Source organism: Panthera leo, chromosome C1 (assembly GCF_018350215.1).
Source record: "Panthera leo isolate Ple1 chromosome C1, P.leo_Ple1_pat1.1, whole genome shotgun sequence".
Lineage (NCBI taxonomy): Eukaryota > Metazoa > Chordata > Mammalia > Carnivora > Felidae > Panthera > Panthera leo.
In genome coordinates, this window is record NC_056686.1 from 58,248,306 (window position 1) to 58,264,837 (window position 16,532).

A 16,532-nucleotide genomic window follows, 5' to 3' on the forward strand; every position below is an offset into this window, starting at 1 on the left:
CTACTTTTTTGATTGTAGAAAATAACATCCTGATACATAAGCAATGTTTTGAAAGAATAAATTAGTCATCCTGGCTTATCTAAATTGGGCTAGACTGCTATTGAAAAAGGGGTGATTTAGAGGAGTTTTTAAAGAAAAATGTATCTTCTCAACTTTGCTTCTTCCTTGTTCTCTCTCTTGCCTTACGTTACTTTTAAAGTGTTCAGCCACTCCAGCATATAAATTTACTACTGACTAAAGTTGTATTTGCTATTTCCTGAGTTCTTGATTTATATGGTCCAGTTCCTCAGCATGAATGGCTTGAGGTCTGGGGCTACTTGTCCTCCCTTTGCTCAAGTAAACAAACAAAAGAAAGTTAGTACATAGCTCAGTACATTAAAGATTTGTAAATAACTTGTCATTTCAAAGTGAACTAAAAGCCTTGAAACTTCAACCGGGATTCATCTGAAATTATGTGGGGTTATTAAAATATGCCATAGAACTCATAAAAATATGTACAAATTTATTTTAGAGCTACATTATCCTCATGGTTAAAGATTGGTTGGAGAGAGCCCAGTACTTAAGTAAGGAATTCTTGGTTCTTGCTCTGGGTCAGTCATTAATGACCTCTATGACCTTGGGCAAGAGTTGAGTATTAGATGACTCCTAATTATAACTATCTGTGAGTTGTTGACTAAACTGGATGCAGCAATTTCTACTGTGGCCTTACAGCTTCTGGATTTTCACTGTGGAACCAGAGCATGCATCTGAATAGTTGACCAGTGATCTGGATCCATATTTTTTAGTGCTTATCCTGTTGATTGAATTTAATAGCTGTGCCAATGTTCACTGTCTAAAATCACCTAATGGTGGCCCCTTGGTTGGCTCCCTTTTTGGCGTTGTATATTCACTTCCCTTTGGTTAATTGCAGGGTGGAAATTAGGGTAGCTAAAACAGGAACAGACCCTGGGGACTCCACTTTATAGCCTGTATAAACAAATGACCAGTGACTAGGCAGAGAAGCCTGGAAACAATAATTTTCCAATTGAAGTAAAAAGGGCATAATAATTAATATACTACCAAACAAAGGGAATGACAAACTAGAATAAATATTAATCTATAAATTCTGGATACCAAGTGAAACACCTGGCCAGTTCAATTATTGGGTATCATGCCACCTGATGCCCAAATCTTTAGATGAACTTAATAAGAGAAATATAACTGAAAGGCAAAGATGGTATCTTCTGTTTTTCTGGTATATTCTCTACATCAACTGGTCCTCAAAAGTTACTTTAGCACTAACCACTTAATACATTCCTCATTCTGTGATACTTATGCCATCAGAGTCTTAGGAGCAGATTGGTTTTCATCTCTTCTGATTGATATAGAACATGTACGTAGGACCACCCATCTTTATTTATCCATGCTTTAACAATATAACAATTGGGCTTATGGTCTTGTATTTTGATTTTTCCTACTTGACTTCTGGCTGCTTTTATGTAACATTTTCAGCAGAATAATATTGAATGATAGATTCTGGGTCAGCTTTCATATTCCTTATTTGTGTTCCCAGTTGCAGGCTTATGTAAAGAGGTAAGAATGAATCATGAATATGTTGGTGGTTTTATTTGCCACCTGGGAGTTCTAACTTTAAAGTGAGACATTTGAGTTTTGAGCACTTGAGCCTGCTGCACACATTAAAACATATTTTTGATGGCATAAAGGCTTGATTTAATTCTCTGTCCTCACATTGTCTCAGAGAGTTATTGCATATTTCCTTTAACCTGTGTGTTCAAAAATAAGTGAATGACTGTGTTAGTCATGAAGTAGAATATAAATGGTTTCCATGCTTCTCTAGGGCATCTTTCTTCATTGAAGCCTGTCCAATCCTCAACTGTGTCAATATCCGGAGACAAGACAAAGGCACAGTTAATTTATAAATGCATAGGTATGAGGCAAAACTAGATGCTAGCATCACATAAAGCCTTTGCACGATGCCTGCTTGTTCAGGCATGTATGACACTGTGAGTACAGTTGACTGAGCACAGCAGTTGTGTAAAATCAGGTTAATATGTTCTAAACTATCCATTAGAGAGAGATCTCAAGGGACAGACTATCATTTTAACTACTAAAAACAGAGACAGAAAAAAGTCAGGTGATAATTCCAACCTTCTTGACAGAAATTTACTATGATTTCTATAAACTTTCTTTGCTTGTATTTATAACATGCATCTATTTGGAGGTTTGCATTCCTCCAAATAACTCAACTATAAATTATTCTTCATTTTGGGTTTGACTCTATAGAAATTCTTTGAGCATGATGTCATCTTTTGAGTGTGAAGGTGGTGTTGTATTTTCTTAAGATTGTATTAGATAATGCCTTCTTGACACTATGTAGAGCAAAAAATTCTAATAACAAAGGACAGATTCTCAGAAGAGACTTAATCAGTTGTGTCTCTTCACTTGGTTGAGGGAGATAAGATTACTCCAAAAGAACAGATGCCAATATCCTGCTGAGCCAAACTCAAAATGACATGGGTAGCAATGTAGGTCTATCCACTGATGAGGTGCATCTGAATTTCATCATACTGCTCTTTTATTTCAAAAATGATTAATATTAATTCAGTGTTAGTTTAAATTTTTTAAAAATTTTATTTATTTTTGATAGAGAGAGACAGAGCACAAGTGGGGGAGGGGCAGAGAGAGAAGAAGACACAGAATCCGAAGCAGGCTCCAGGCTCCGAGCTGTCAGCACAGAGCCCAACGCGGGGCTCGAACTCACAAATTGTGACATAGGACCTGAGCTGAAGTCGGACGCTCAACCATCTGAGCCACCCAGGTGCCCCAATCCAGTGTTAGTTTAAATATCAGCATTCAAAATTTAAATAACCCAGCAGGAATATAAATGGTCATCAGGATTACACAAAGTTCTTGGGCAACTGTTAATATTCTCCACATTTTCTTGACCTTCTGACTTTCTTATACTAGTCAAACATAGAAAAAAAATCCTAAACCAGTATGTTTGCTTGTCAAGTTCAGAAAGAAGAGAATAATGATGACGGGTTTTGCCTGAGTTTATGTAATTTCTCACCCTCTTGAGAAGTTGATTTTATGTTTATCAATTATTTTCATCCTTTCCATTACACATTTCACACTTTCTATACTCTAGGCTCTGGGGATATGGAAGTGAGTAATTCTATATTCTAATTTAGTCTGAAATGCCTGTGTGCATTCATTAAAAAAATTTATTGTCCCCTAACTATATATCCGGAAACAGGTACCTGGGATACATTAGTTAAATAAAGATTTTAGCCTTTATGGAGTGTACATTCTAGTGGGAGAAGGCAAGGTATGAACAAAAAACATAATGAAAAGTAAATATTATAGAGTGCCAGAAGGTGATAATTATATTTTTAAAAGGAAAAGAGTGTGGTAAGGAGAATCAATAGTACAACAGTATGGGAGCAGGGAGGAAAGCATGTAGAGTTTGCAATTTTAAATGAGGCTGTTGGGATAAACCACAATGAGAAGAAGACATCTGATCAAAGAATTGAAGGAGGTGAAAGAGTCAGCTATGTGCATAACTGGGAAAATATTCATGGGGAAGGAACAGCCAGATCAATCCCCTTAAGGCAGGAGAATGTCTGTTGTGTTTGAACAACAATGAGAATGGTTAGTGTGGATGGAGTGAATTGATCCCCAATGTGAATATGTAAATGTCTTCTAATGCCCAACCCAATTTTTGTGAGTGGAAGAGTTGGATACAATTAACCTACAGCATGATGAAAAAGGAACCAAAAAAATACTGAGCACCTAGTATTTGTACCTTATGTTTTCTTAGTTTATCTTCACATTAATCTATAGAGGGAGTTATTGTAATCGCCATTTCACAAATTGCAATAATAATACATAGATAGGTTATGAGACCAAGGTTACAAAGTGATCAAGTAATGGGGCTGAGATTTGATCCCTTTGAATCCTGAATTATTTTGGCTACACCATCCAAACTCACCAGTAGTCATTGCTTTGAGGTTCAATTTCTGAACAAAGCAGCCACAAATATCTAAGGATTACTAAAACTCAACTCCAACCTAGCAAGTAGTGTCATACTGGTTAATAGGGCCAGAAGTGACTATGACTCCCACTTGTTTTCTGTCACTCACCTATTTCCCGGCACTCCTTTCCCTGTTTACAGGAAGAGAAGCTGTTGAAGATGACCTAGGTAGAGATCACAGACATCAAGAGATGCAGACAACCATTTAAAACAACCCACCAAAGAGAGCTGTGTGACCAGCCTGTGTTCCAATTAGTGTCCCCTTTAGGTCACATTCCTGAGCAGTCATTTGATAACACCTGCTTCTTCTTTCCAGCGTGTAACTGCTGGAGTATTCTGGAGCAGTCAGCTGGGACATCCAATAACGAAACCTCTGCCTGCAGACCCCCTCCATTCCAAAGATTGGAATCTACCTGTAATAATAATGTATTTTACCTCCACATGCAGTTCTTAGCATGAAATTGTGAATGTTTACATTGTAAAATTTCATTTCTGACCAAGTCTGAGATTTGTAATCCTTCCTTCCCTGAGGACATAAATTGTCTGTTTTCTGATAAGCTCTTTTATTACCTGTGCTTGACCCTCTCTCTTATTACATTGAAAAATAATAAAAAATTTACGATTACAGTGTACCACACACACATACACATGCTTACTGAGTCATGCTCTTACTTCAGATAAAATGTGTACAATGGCTGTGTAAAATATAATGCAACAAGATTAAAGCCAGATCCGCTGACTGCATTGTTAAGGTTTGCATACCGATGGGAAAGAAAGAAAATTAAAACCAGTTTTTTGGAGGACATGGTATAAATAGTATCCTGGGCACACACACTTAATTTCCTCCCATGAATTTGGGCTGCTGTGGGAATAAAGTAGAAAAGCCTATAACCTGGAAAAAACTAGGCCTCCTTGTGGTCAGTTTTAGCACAGTGTTGCCAACAGAAGAAACACAAATCTAACTCTGATTAGGCTTTCAAAAAAAATGGAATCTTGATTTCCACTTTTTCCTGGATGATGGACTAAAAACACTGAGTGACCCTCCACTGCAGTACAACTGGATTGCGTCTGAAGTATTGCAAACGTACCCTTTAAATGTATTCCTCAGATGACAGTGAGAAAAATCTCCAATGACAAAAGGAAAGGAAGAAAGAGGAAAAAAAGGAGAAGAAAAAGAGAGGAGAAGAGGAAGAATGAGCTGAAACTCAAATACTGAACCATGAGTGGTAAGCAGATGGGTTACCTGGTTACCTGGCAGCTGAAGTCCATGTGCTGAGATGCAGAGACCCAGCCCCCAGTCTGTTGCAAAGCTCAGAAATAGAACCTGAGATTTTCACATTAAGTCAAGGCCCTCAAAGTGGGCTAACGTGGTCACAGGTCATTTCACCCCACCTCCAGGTGGAAGATAAAAATCATCTTGGGATGAAAGCATTGGGACCTCCAGGCTACCATAGAGCAAATCCTTCCCTGAAACTGGTGGCCATCTGAAAAGCACTGTTTAAAAACCTCTGGCTCCTAATGAGTCATGATTATGTTGGTTTGTTTGTTTTTAATTAAAAAAATTTTTTTTAATGTTTATTTTTGAGAGACAGACAGACAGACAGACACTGAAGCAGGCTCCAGGCTCTGAGCTGTCAGAACAGAGCCTGACACAGGGCTCCAACTCACAAGCTGTGAGATCATGACCTGAGCCGAAGTCAGATTCTTAACAGACTGAGTCACCCAGTCACCCTTTCATGATTAGGTTTAATTGGAGGATCCATTCTTCAGGGAAAAAAATAAAATCCATCTGGTGTTGTTCCAGAGATATACCTGAGCTATTAGGACCTTGCACATAATTGTGATCATGATTTGGTGTCCGAAATGATGAGAGAAGTTAAGTCAACAGAATCTTTGCTAAGCTTCTGTCACAACGTGTCATATCGGTGTGCCACTCATTATATTAATAATCACAACAACAATAATACAGCAATAATAGCAAATACTTAAAGAATGCTTTTTTGTGTGTGTGTTAGGCACTATCCTAAGAACAAATGTACTGAACTATTTTAGCAAATGTGTTGTCTTTATTTTATAGATAAGAAAACTGCAGCACAGGGAGGTTACATTCTTGTTCACATGGATGATAAGCACTAACCTGGCAATATGGATCTGTGCTAATACTAGCATATTGGAGGAACTAAATACATAATATTTATTTCAATATCTTTTCTGTTTGCTGACCTATTGATTGGTCTTGGATGGGCTGGAAAGTAACAGAGATCACTTTATTTTCATCTCAAAATCTTCTAGCTGCCAGGCCTTTCCAGAACCTGGGCCTAACCCAGTTTGCAGTCTCCTACCTTTGGTGGGAACTAGCATTTGTTCTTGGCATTGCTCTATGTCCTAGAATCTACCACAAGGTTGCAGATTATTCTCATTCAGGGACCTTGGAGCAGGAACTACTCTTTTTCACTAAGAGTCCATTGAGTTTTCACAGGATTTATTGATATGGGTGAAGCACTACAAATATGAAACTGCCTTATTTCATAGTTCTAAGTAGTAGGATAATGTGAGAGACAAAAATGACATTTGTTATGAATTTCAATCATCTCTTTAATCCAGACTTATGTAAGAGATAAGTTACTGGAATTATTATCCAGGAATATTTGAGGATAAAAACAGAAATTCTAACTTTTTTTTAATTTATGGAAGGAAGAATTAAAAATTTGAGTCATGGGTAAATCATTGCCTAGTACATACAAAGACTTAATACAAAGATTTATGAGCTAGCTAGATAAATAAATCAAATTCAGGTCATGGCTGCTAAATTAATAGCAAATAAGAATAGATCAAATTTACTTGGAAATAAAAGCCTTTTTGGAAAATGTTATGAAACAAGAAGCTTACCTGTCCTTTATTATATTGGACATTTTTGAGAATGGTTTCAATTATTCTGTAAATCAGAGTGAGATTTTGTTCAAGGTACAACCTGAAGTTAATATAGATATTACATTTATCATTAAAACAAACAAACAAAAAAAAACTTTGAGGCAAATGAGGTACAAAATCACCAAGATAATTAATTTCTTTTGAGGGTAATATAGGCTTAAATAGAGTGCAAAGTAATAATGATGTTTTCAAATAATATTACTGACCTTTTTGTATTCTGCATTGCACAAAACCCTAATTTAAGGGCACTGACCTTTTGAACCAAATTAAGAGTCAATTTCCTAAGTGAACTCCTGCAAGGTGCAGGAGTAAACTAAACAGTGCAGAGTTTATGAGCCTTCCTCCAAGATAAATTGTTATGTTAAAATAACTGGGAGGCCTGGAACTCTGAAGAATGTTTGTCATTTTTTAAATGAAATCATTCCTATTTTTGAACAGATTAAACATTACGTGCTACTATTTTTGTCTCCAAATCTGACTCATCACTTAGAATCTAAATATTATTTAGATTTTTTTTTTAGATTTAAAAATTTATATTGGATACAAACTTGGACTAGATGTGTTATCCCAGGTCAGCTATTTCTTCCAGTTATAATTATTATAATTAGAATCCCCTACTCTTCTTTGTCTAATGCATTTTCTCGTTAAAAATATTATTCTAGGTGATGAAATACCTACTTAGGACTTGGATGTTATCACCCTCTTTGGTCTATTATTGTCAAATGTTAAAATAATACTTCCATTTTAAGAACTTTGGTAAGAAGAGAACAAAACTGAGGGCTTTCTCATGAAACCAAACAAATGCCTGTGTTTAAAAATAAAAATAAAAATAATGGAAAGTTTAAATTGGAATCCAAATAAATAACTCTAAGCATTTACAGGTGACTTTATTTCTCTAGTCTATGCTAAAGGAAAGCCAAAGAGAAAGATAAAAAAAGGAAAACAAAGCAAAGAAAACCTTTACTCCATATATTTCACTTTAAGAAGTTATATTAACTAGATGTTAATATTCAAAATAGCATTACTTCAGACTCACAAACTTACATAATCTTCGAGAGGCATTTGTGCATTAACACCATTTTTGTGTGTGTGTGGAGACAATGTGATAATATAATCTGGTATGTTCTAGAAACTTTTCTTTATTTTCCAAATCATTTTGACTTTGACATCTACCCATTTAAATAAATTGACATTATCACCTCAACTTTTATTTTGCCATAACATCAAATTCTCATTCAATGCATGGTTTATGTTTATAAAGGAATTTTAATTTATTTTTCTTTTTCCTATTATCCATATCCTCACCCACCACACAATTAACATTTTGTTTATTGCACTCACCAGACTTGCAAAATCCTGATAAAGATAGGGAATAGGAAAGATCCAGAATAAGGAAAAGTGTAATAAGAGAAATGCTATAAAAAGGAAAAACACCAGTTGAACGTAAACTAATATACAGAACATGATTACAACTGACAAACAGGTTGTCCGTAAAGGTAGAATTCTTCTGTTCTTAATATCTGGTTACTGAGTGTCAATGCTTCAGAAAGAAAGGACGTTCCAGAAAGAAATGTAAGTGGTGGTCGTGGGTTTGAGAAAGATTTGGGAAAATGAAAAGACTGGTATGCTGCCTGTTTCCCAAGATGTTTTCATGGACAAAGTCTGGGCTATAGAGAGAGAAAGAGTTGTTGGAATAGAGACACTGGTAGAGGCAGAGATAGAAATTGAAAAAACAAGAGAGGGTGAGAAAGAGAGAGACAGAGAAGATTTACAGAAGACACTAAGAAAATCCATTGTACTTAATACATGCCAAAAAAGGGTTATTATCTAGAAGATATTTTTAAGACCCTCGAAAATCATTAAGAAATTGACATGTAAACCAGGAGAAATTTCATAAACAAGCCAGTCACAGAAGAAAACCAAATCATCAATAAGAAAGATTCTCAACCTCACATTTCAATCAGGAAAATGTAAAATAAATTAACAATGAGATACCATTTCACGCCTACAAGGATATAAGAAGTGAAAACATCACAAATTTCAGTATAGATACACATGGAGGAAACTCTTACACATATGAACATAAGAAGATGCAAATGCCCTTTGACCCGACACTTCCACTCCTAAATATTTATCTTAGAGAAACTCATGCTGATAGGCACAAACTAACATGTTCACTGGTTTTTTTTCTTTTCTTTTCTTTTCTTTTCTTTTCTTTTCTTTTCTTTTCTCCTTCCTTTCTTTCTTTCGCACTGCTACTTATTATAGTGAAATAGAATAATTTTTTCTTGTCAGAGAACTGACAAATTATGCTTTCTTCAAACTATGGAATACTCTACAGCAGTTAAAATTAATGATCTAGAGCTTCACGTTTCAATATGGATAAATTTCAAGAAATACAATTATGAGTGAAGAAAACCAAGTAGAAAATCATACATATAATATGACAACATATATGTAAATATTCTAAACTCACAAAACAGTAGGATACAAATTTAATGGATGCATATACATGTAGTAAAAGTGAAAAAAAACATGCATGGGAACTTCTGGATGGGGTTACCTTTAGGGGTGGGCATAGGGGAAAAAGTGAAAAAGAATTGGTTGGGAGGTGTGGTTTTTCTGTGATAATTTTCTTTCCTTAACAAAAAGAAAGTTGAGAAACTTCCAGTGATGTGATCTTGGCAGCAAGGTTGATTTTTAATCTCCAAAAAATTCCTCCTGAAAAATAAGCAAATGAATTAGGATAACGAATGAGAAATCCATTGACAACATCTGTATAAACTAGAAGGCAAGATATTTCCAAAAACTTCAGATTGTGAACACAAGTGATAAATTACCTACAGTAGCAGAATAAGGACACAGCTGGGTGGCAGGAATAGTGAGAAATGAATGGGGACAGCCGGTGTACTCCACTGGTTGAACTCCAACTCAGGGTTCAAAAAATTTGCCAACAAACATTCATTACTAAGGGAAGAAGACCTGCATATTCTGGGTGGAAACATGGGAAGGCATCTGAGAATAACCAGTGAAACTAGGAAAAGTCCCCAGAATCTCCAGTTTGCAAGTGAATTAAGAAAACTGCATATAGATATGAAAAAAAAATCAAAGTTCTGAGTGAATTTCAATGTATAGTTAAATGATCATACAATTAAGCCACCAGTTAACTTCCATTTACAAGTTAAGTGACAGAACAAGGATGTAAACAATCCAGAATGTAAGGCATTCTATAGGACAACTAATCCAGTTTCGATAAATCAATGCCTGAGGGGAAAAGGAGGAAGGGTAGGACTTCTCTGAATCAAAAGAGACTTACAAGATGTAATCAAATTAAAGTGGGGACCTTGTTTGGATCCTGATTCAAATAAATCAATGGACACATTTTCCAGACAATTCCTAATTTGATTTTGGACTAGGTATGGGATGATAACAAAGTAACATTGCCAATCTTATTAAGTAATGATGATACTTTCTGAAAAGAAAATGTCCACAATTTTTAGAGATTTATATTGAATCACATAGGGCTAAAATTATGTGGTCTGATATTTGCTGTAAAATATATAAAGAAGGAAAATTGTGAACAGTTTTTTAAAAAAATACATTAAGTTATACAAAGCTACATTAATTAAAACAGTGTGGTACTGGCATAAAAACAGACATATAGATTAATGGCATAGAATAGAGAGCCCAGAAATAAAACCTTTTGCATATGGTCAAATGACTTCAACAAAAGTGTTAAGACTACGCAATGGAGAAAAGAACAGTCTCTTCAACAATTGGTGTTGGGAGAACTGGATATTCACATTCAAAAGAATGAAGTTGGATCCTTATCTTATACCATTTACCAAAAATTAACTCAAAATGGATTAAAGGCCTGAATGTGAGACATAAGACCTTAGAAGAAAACATAGGGGGAAAGTTTCATGACATTAAATTTGGCAATGGTTTTTTGGTATGACACCAAAAGTACAGAAGTAAAAACAGACAAATGAGAATACATGAAATTTCAAAACTTCTACACATCAAAGAAAATAGTCAGCAGGGTGAAAGACAATCCTCAGATGAGAGAAAATATTTGCAAATATTATATATGGAGTTATACCCAGAATACGTAAAGGACCCCTACAACTCAATGGCAACAAAAGGCAGCCCAATTTAAACATGAGCAAAAAACTTCAATGGACATTTCTCCAAAAAAGATATACAAATGGCCAACAAGCATATGAAGAAATGCACATCTAAAGAAATCATTAAAGAAATGAAAGTTAAAATCCCAATGCAAGATCACCTCACACCTATTAAGATGGCCACTATAAAAAAAACCAGAAAATAACTAGTGTTGGTGAGAATGTGAAGATAATAGAAGCCTTGCATTCTGTTAATGAGAATGTAAAATGGTGCAGCCACTGTGGGAAACAGTATAGAGATTCCTCAAAACATAAAACTACAATTACCATGTGATCCAGTGGTCCAACTTCTGTATATATATCCAAAAGAACTGAAAGAACCTCAGAGAGATATTTGCACACCCAAGTTCATTGAAGCAGTAGTCACAATAGCCCAGAAGTGGAAGTAACCCAAATGTCTATCAATTGGTGAATGTAAAAAGAAGTTGTGGAAAATATATACACTGTAATATTTTTAGTGTGAAAAAATAACGAAATCTTGTCACATGCTACAACAAGGATGAACCTTGAAAACATTATGCTAAGTGAAATAAACCAGTCACAAAGACAATTAGTGAATAGTTCCACTTCTGTGTGGTATCTATAGTAGTCAAATTCATAGTAACAGAAAGTTGAATTGTGGTTGCCAGGGGCTGGGGGACGAGGAAATGAGAAATAGTTCAAAGGGCATAGAGTTTCAGTTTTGCAAGATGAAAAAGTCCTAGAGATCCATTCCATAACAATGTGAATATAGTTAACAATACTGAATTGCACACTTAAAAATGGTTAAGATGGTAAATTTTGTGTTATGTGTCTTTACCACAATTAAAACATAAATAAAAAATAAATGAATGTGACAAAAATTTGGTTATTTTTATATTTTGGTGGTTGGTACATCTTGTACTAGCCTTTTTAATTTTAATTCTATATCTAAATGTTCATAAGTTTTTTAGTAAAAAAGAAATTTGAAAGAAATATGGTAGTACATTAATATCTGTTAACTTACAGTAGGAAGAAATTGGGTAGGTTTTTTCCTGTGTTTGGAATATTTCATGATTCAGAAGAAGTAATGACGATAGAAAACTGGCAACATTGGACCTTAAGTTTATTCAATTTGAGTCTGTGTGTCCCAATTCCAAATTAGTATAGGATTTCCTTTCCTCTACTAGTCTAATCAATTGTGACCAGTGGAGAAGATCACATAGTTCAAATGGGACTGTTAGGGGGATGATGGGATAAATTCCCAGAAAAGTGATCTGGGCTTTGAAGAAACTTAGAAAATGTTTTCTATAGGTTGGAAGGACAGGAAGGATTTTCACTGTAGATAAAAAATCAGACACACATGGGCAATGAGGTCCGGATTATTTGGCTATCACAGTTTGATGCTGCTATCTACTTGTGCCACTAATAGATCCAGAGACTCCTTTCTATTTTTTTTTTTTTTTCACTTTCTTGAAGGAGGAAAAAAGCAAAACAAAACAAAACAAAAAATCCTTGCAGGCTTCCAAGGTATCTGCTGCTATTCCCTGATAGCTGAAGATAATCAATCATCTTTTCTTTTCTTTTTTTTTTTTAATTTTTTAAATGTTTATTTAGTTTTGAGAGACAGAGAAACAGAACCTGAGTGGGGGAGGAGCAGAGAGAGAGGGAGACACAGAATCTGAAGTGGGCTCCAGGCTCTGAGCTGTCAGCACAGAGCCCAACGCGGGGCTCGAACCCACGAACCGTGAGATCATGACCTGAGCCAAAGTCGGATGCTTAACCAACTGAGCCACCCAGGCGCCCCAAATCATCTTTTCTTTAGGAAATGCTAAAAACTTGTCAGTTGTATTAATGACCAGACAAGATGACTCATGAGCTTTTATATAGTGTTATTATTGACTACATAAAAAGAAGTTGAATGACTTTGTAACAGCAGTGTCATGGGACAGATAGGTAGCTACAGTTGTGAACATAACATAATGTATAAAACTTGTCGAATCATACACCCGAAACCAATATAATATTGTGTCAACTATACTCAAATTTAAAAAGAAAAAGCAGAAATTGATAATAATATCAACATCAAAACAAAATTGCATTCCCTGAAACAAATAGGTCATAAATAACTATGAATCTCCCCCCCCAACCAATTACTGAGGAAATCTGCTCTAATAATTTTATACCAACTCTTTATCGTATGCTTCTTATGTTTTTGCATGGTTAGGAGAAGTTTCCAAATATGCCCTAATAAAGATCTCTTAAAATTTTATTATTTACTATTTATTTTGAAATAATTATAGATTTACAAAAAGCTGCAATAATGAAAAGTCCTTGGGTACCCTCATCTACTTTCTCCCAATGGTTACATCTTGCATTAACTATAGTATGATGTCAAAACAGGAAATTTATATTGGTACAATGTTGTATATGGTTCCATGTCATTTTATCACATGTATATAGATTCCTGTGGCCGGCACTGTAATCAAGATACAGAATTCTTCCATCACCACAAAGGTCTACTACTTTCAGAATCAAATGTGGAAATTTTGCCTCCCTTTGAGTTACTTTACTGCTTTTCACTTGTAATATAATTATCTTAAATACTTCCTCTGCATACATTGAGATCCACGTCAGAAAAGTATTAATATTTTCTACTGACACTGCAAGAAGGAAATTGTTTTCCTGCTGGCTGGTAGTGAAAGTTCCCCAACTGGCTTCCTCTTGTATCACTTCTGCGGAGATGGGAGGGTGCATTATTACCGCCAGGTGGGGACAGAAGCCCAGGATCCTGGCTGACTTCCACTGACACTGTTGGGAGAGGATTGCTACCACAGGATGAGGGTGGGAGTTCCATCTCCCCGCTTGGCTTCTCTGACATCACACTGCAGGGCTCTATTACAGCCCGGCAAGGGTAGAAGTCTAGGATCCCCACTCAGCTTTTGCTGACAGTGATGGGGCTAGAGCTGCATTTTGTTCAATGGTGCACTTCTGCAGTAGGGCAGTTATTATTTAAAAATTTTTCATCTTGTTAAGCTGTTCCTTTCTTTGTCCTTTGCCAGGAAGAACTAGATTTTATGAGGGCTCTTTTTCATCAGTTCCCATCAGCTTTTCCAGGTATGGTTTCTCCAGTACCCAGTCCAGGATATAGGAATCAAAAAGGAAGGCCATCTTGGTCTTTCCTGGGTTCCAAGGTTCATAGTTGGTCAGTCTTCTCTATACCTTCACAGTCTTCTTATGTTTGTTTTATATATCATGTCCAGGACTTTTAACCTGCACTTATGGGAAGGAATAGGAAGAAGTGCTTTTTCTGTATTGTGGTCCAGAACCAGTGACCTAGTGAGATTTTAGAACTTCATGAAGCCTAACTTTGTTCAGGAATTTTTTAATTTGATTAAGTATTAGGCAGCTTTTATTAAACATTTTCTTTGTTATCTAATTGAAGACAATAGAGACATGAGTTACAGTGGAGGAATCACCTCATACCACCTCTAAAAGCTAAACTAATGAATTCAGCGTATCATCTTCAAAGAACAATGTGATTTCCTTTGGAAACCAATAGCAATAGGGCTTGACTGTGGCTTAGGTGTGTACTAAAATGACTAAAGGAAGAAATGTGTGAACCGATTATCAACATGAAACTTCAAAAGGGGGAGTGTTCCAAACACAGTTATAATACTATCCTTTTCAACATCGTGAAGTGAGAAAATGCCCTGTACAGAGGAGTGGATTTTCCAATACTATATTCCTAGATGATCCGTCCTTAGACAGAAAAATGTATTCACTGGGCTAGCATAATCTAATTCATTCCTTTTTTTCTGATTCCACGAAAGTAACTTTGTACTTATCTGTTGAACTGCAGGTCAAGTTCTTAAGGAAAATAAGTTGAGTAGAAGATTCAAATATCTGATATCTGTAGAAATTTTATTTCTCACTAGAATTCTTTAAACTGGTATGCTCACCAGTATATCTCATGAGTTTTGATTAGTGTGAGCCAGTTTCTTATTTCCAAAACTTCAAAGCTGAGGAACAGATGATAAAAAGAAGGAGCCAGAGCATTTTACTGCCTCCTTGTGAAGCTCAGATGGCTTTCTTAAGTACTTTCTCTAAACTCCTTAAATTATTCCAATTAAGTTAGATATATGCTTCAGAAATAGCTGAAACTATACTGCTTTAACATGATGACAGATATTAATACCTAATAGACACTAACTACAGTGAGCTAAGAACTATAAAGAAAAAATATCCTTAAATATTAATATTCAAAAGAGTAAATGTTTCCCAGAGGTAATCTGACAATGTGATAGTAATAATTCTTCCATTCAACAAATATTTATCGAGTAACTTGTACTGTCCCAGGTCTTAGGATATACCAGAAAAGGCAGCAGACAAAACTCTTGTCTGTGGAACTCACATTCTAAAGAATGGCAAAAAGACAGAAATAAGACATATAAGTCATATGGTTGTTAGAAAGTTAATAGGTGTCATGGAAGAGAAAAAGTAAAACAGGGTGAAGAAGATCAAGAGTGTGAAGGTTGGGGGTAAGGCAGGATGTAACGGAAAAGAAGAAGGTCCAATTGAGAAGGTGAGATTTTTGCATAGACTTAAAGGACATGAGGGATGTAACAAGGACATCTTGTAAGACGGATATGTTACAAGGACATCTGAGGATAAAGCATTGAAAGAGAAAATGATGGAAAAGACGGCATCAGAGAAGAAATGAAGGTACACATGACAATGGGGACACTTTTTGGCCATTTTTGAAACTAAGTCTTATACTGACTGACACAAGAAGCCATTGAAGATATTGTTTAAACTTTTGTTTTGATATGATTTCAAACTTACGGCAAAGTGAAGAGAACAAGGAATATTTTTATTTACATTAACCAATTGTTTACTTTTTCTCCCAATTGTTTTTATCATTTGCATTCTCTCAATAGGTGATAGAAAGATAGATGATGGATAGATAGATAGATAGATAGATAGATGATTTTTCTCTGAACTATTTGACAGTAAACTGGAGACATTTGTGACCCCTTACCACTAAATAGTTCAGTGAATATTTTCTAAAAACAAGGACATTCTCTTACATAACTATAGTACAATTAACAAAATCAGGAAAATTGATATTGATAAACACTGTTATCAAATTCATAGCCTATATTCAAATGTTATCAATTTTCCCAATAATATACTTTATAGTTGTATTTTTCCCTCTGACACAGACCTGGAATCATTTTTTTTCTTTAAGAAGTCTAGTTCCTTTTAATGCAAATGATAAGTAGAAATCAAGACGTAGGCATTAGGTATGCTCATTGCTAATGCTGTCATAACTTTTAGATAATCTCAGTGGACATATCTAGTACATGTACATGTACATACACATATATGGTTATATCTATAATCACTTCTAAATGTGTTTA

General features: G+C 35.3%; 1 protein-coding gene and 1 long non-coding RNA gene across 6 annotated transcripts in view; one reads left to right on the forward strand and one right to left on the reverse strand.

Moving 5' to 3' along the window:
• Window positions 1-5,611, forward strand: part of LOC122227565 — a 90,709-nt gene extending 85,098 nt beyond the window's left edge. For 2 of the 3 annotated variants that reach the window (XR_006206125.1, XR_006206124.1), the window contains one exon: window positions 4,175-4,208. This is a non-coding gene — a long non-coding RNA (uncharacterized LOC122227565). Of the gene's footprint in view, window positions 1-4,174; window positions 4,209-4,349 lie in introns of those variants that run through there. The other variant, XR_006206126.1, reaches the window with a different exon arrangement.
• Window positions 5,612-5,700: 89 nt separating this feature from the next.
• Window positions 5,701-16,532, reverse strand: part of PTGER3 (prostaglandin E receptor 3) — a 182,954-nt gene continuing 172,122 nt past the window's right edge. For 2 of the 3 annotated variants that reach the window (XM_042952155.1, XM_042952151.1), the window contains one exon: window positions 7,059-9,685. In XM_042952155.1, the coding sequence (XP_042808089.1) occupies window positions 9,665-9,685 (21 nt within the window). In that variant the 3' untranslated portion in view covers window positions 7,059-9,664. Of the gene's footprint in view, window positions 7,005-7,058; window positions 9,686-16,532 lie in introns of those variants that run through there. The other variant, XM_042952152.1, reaches the window with a different exon arrangement.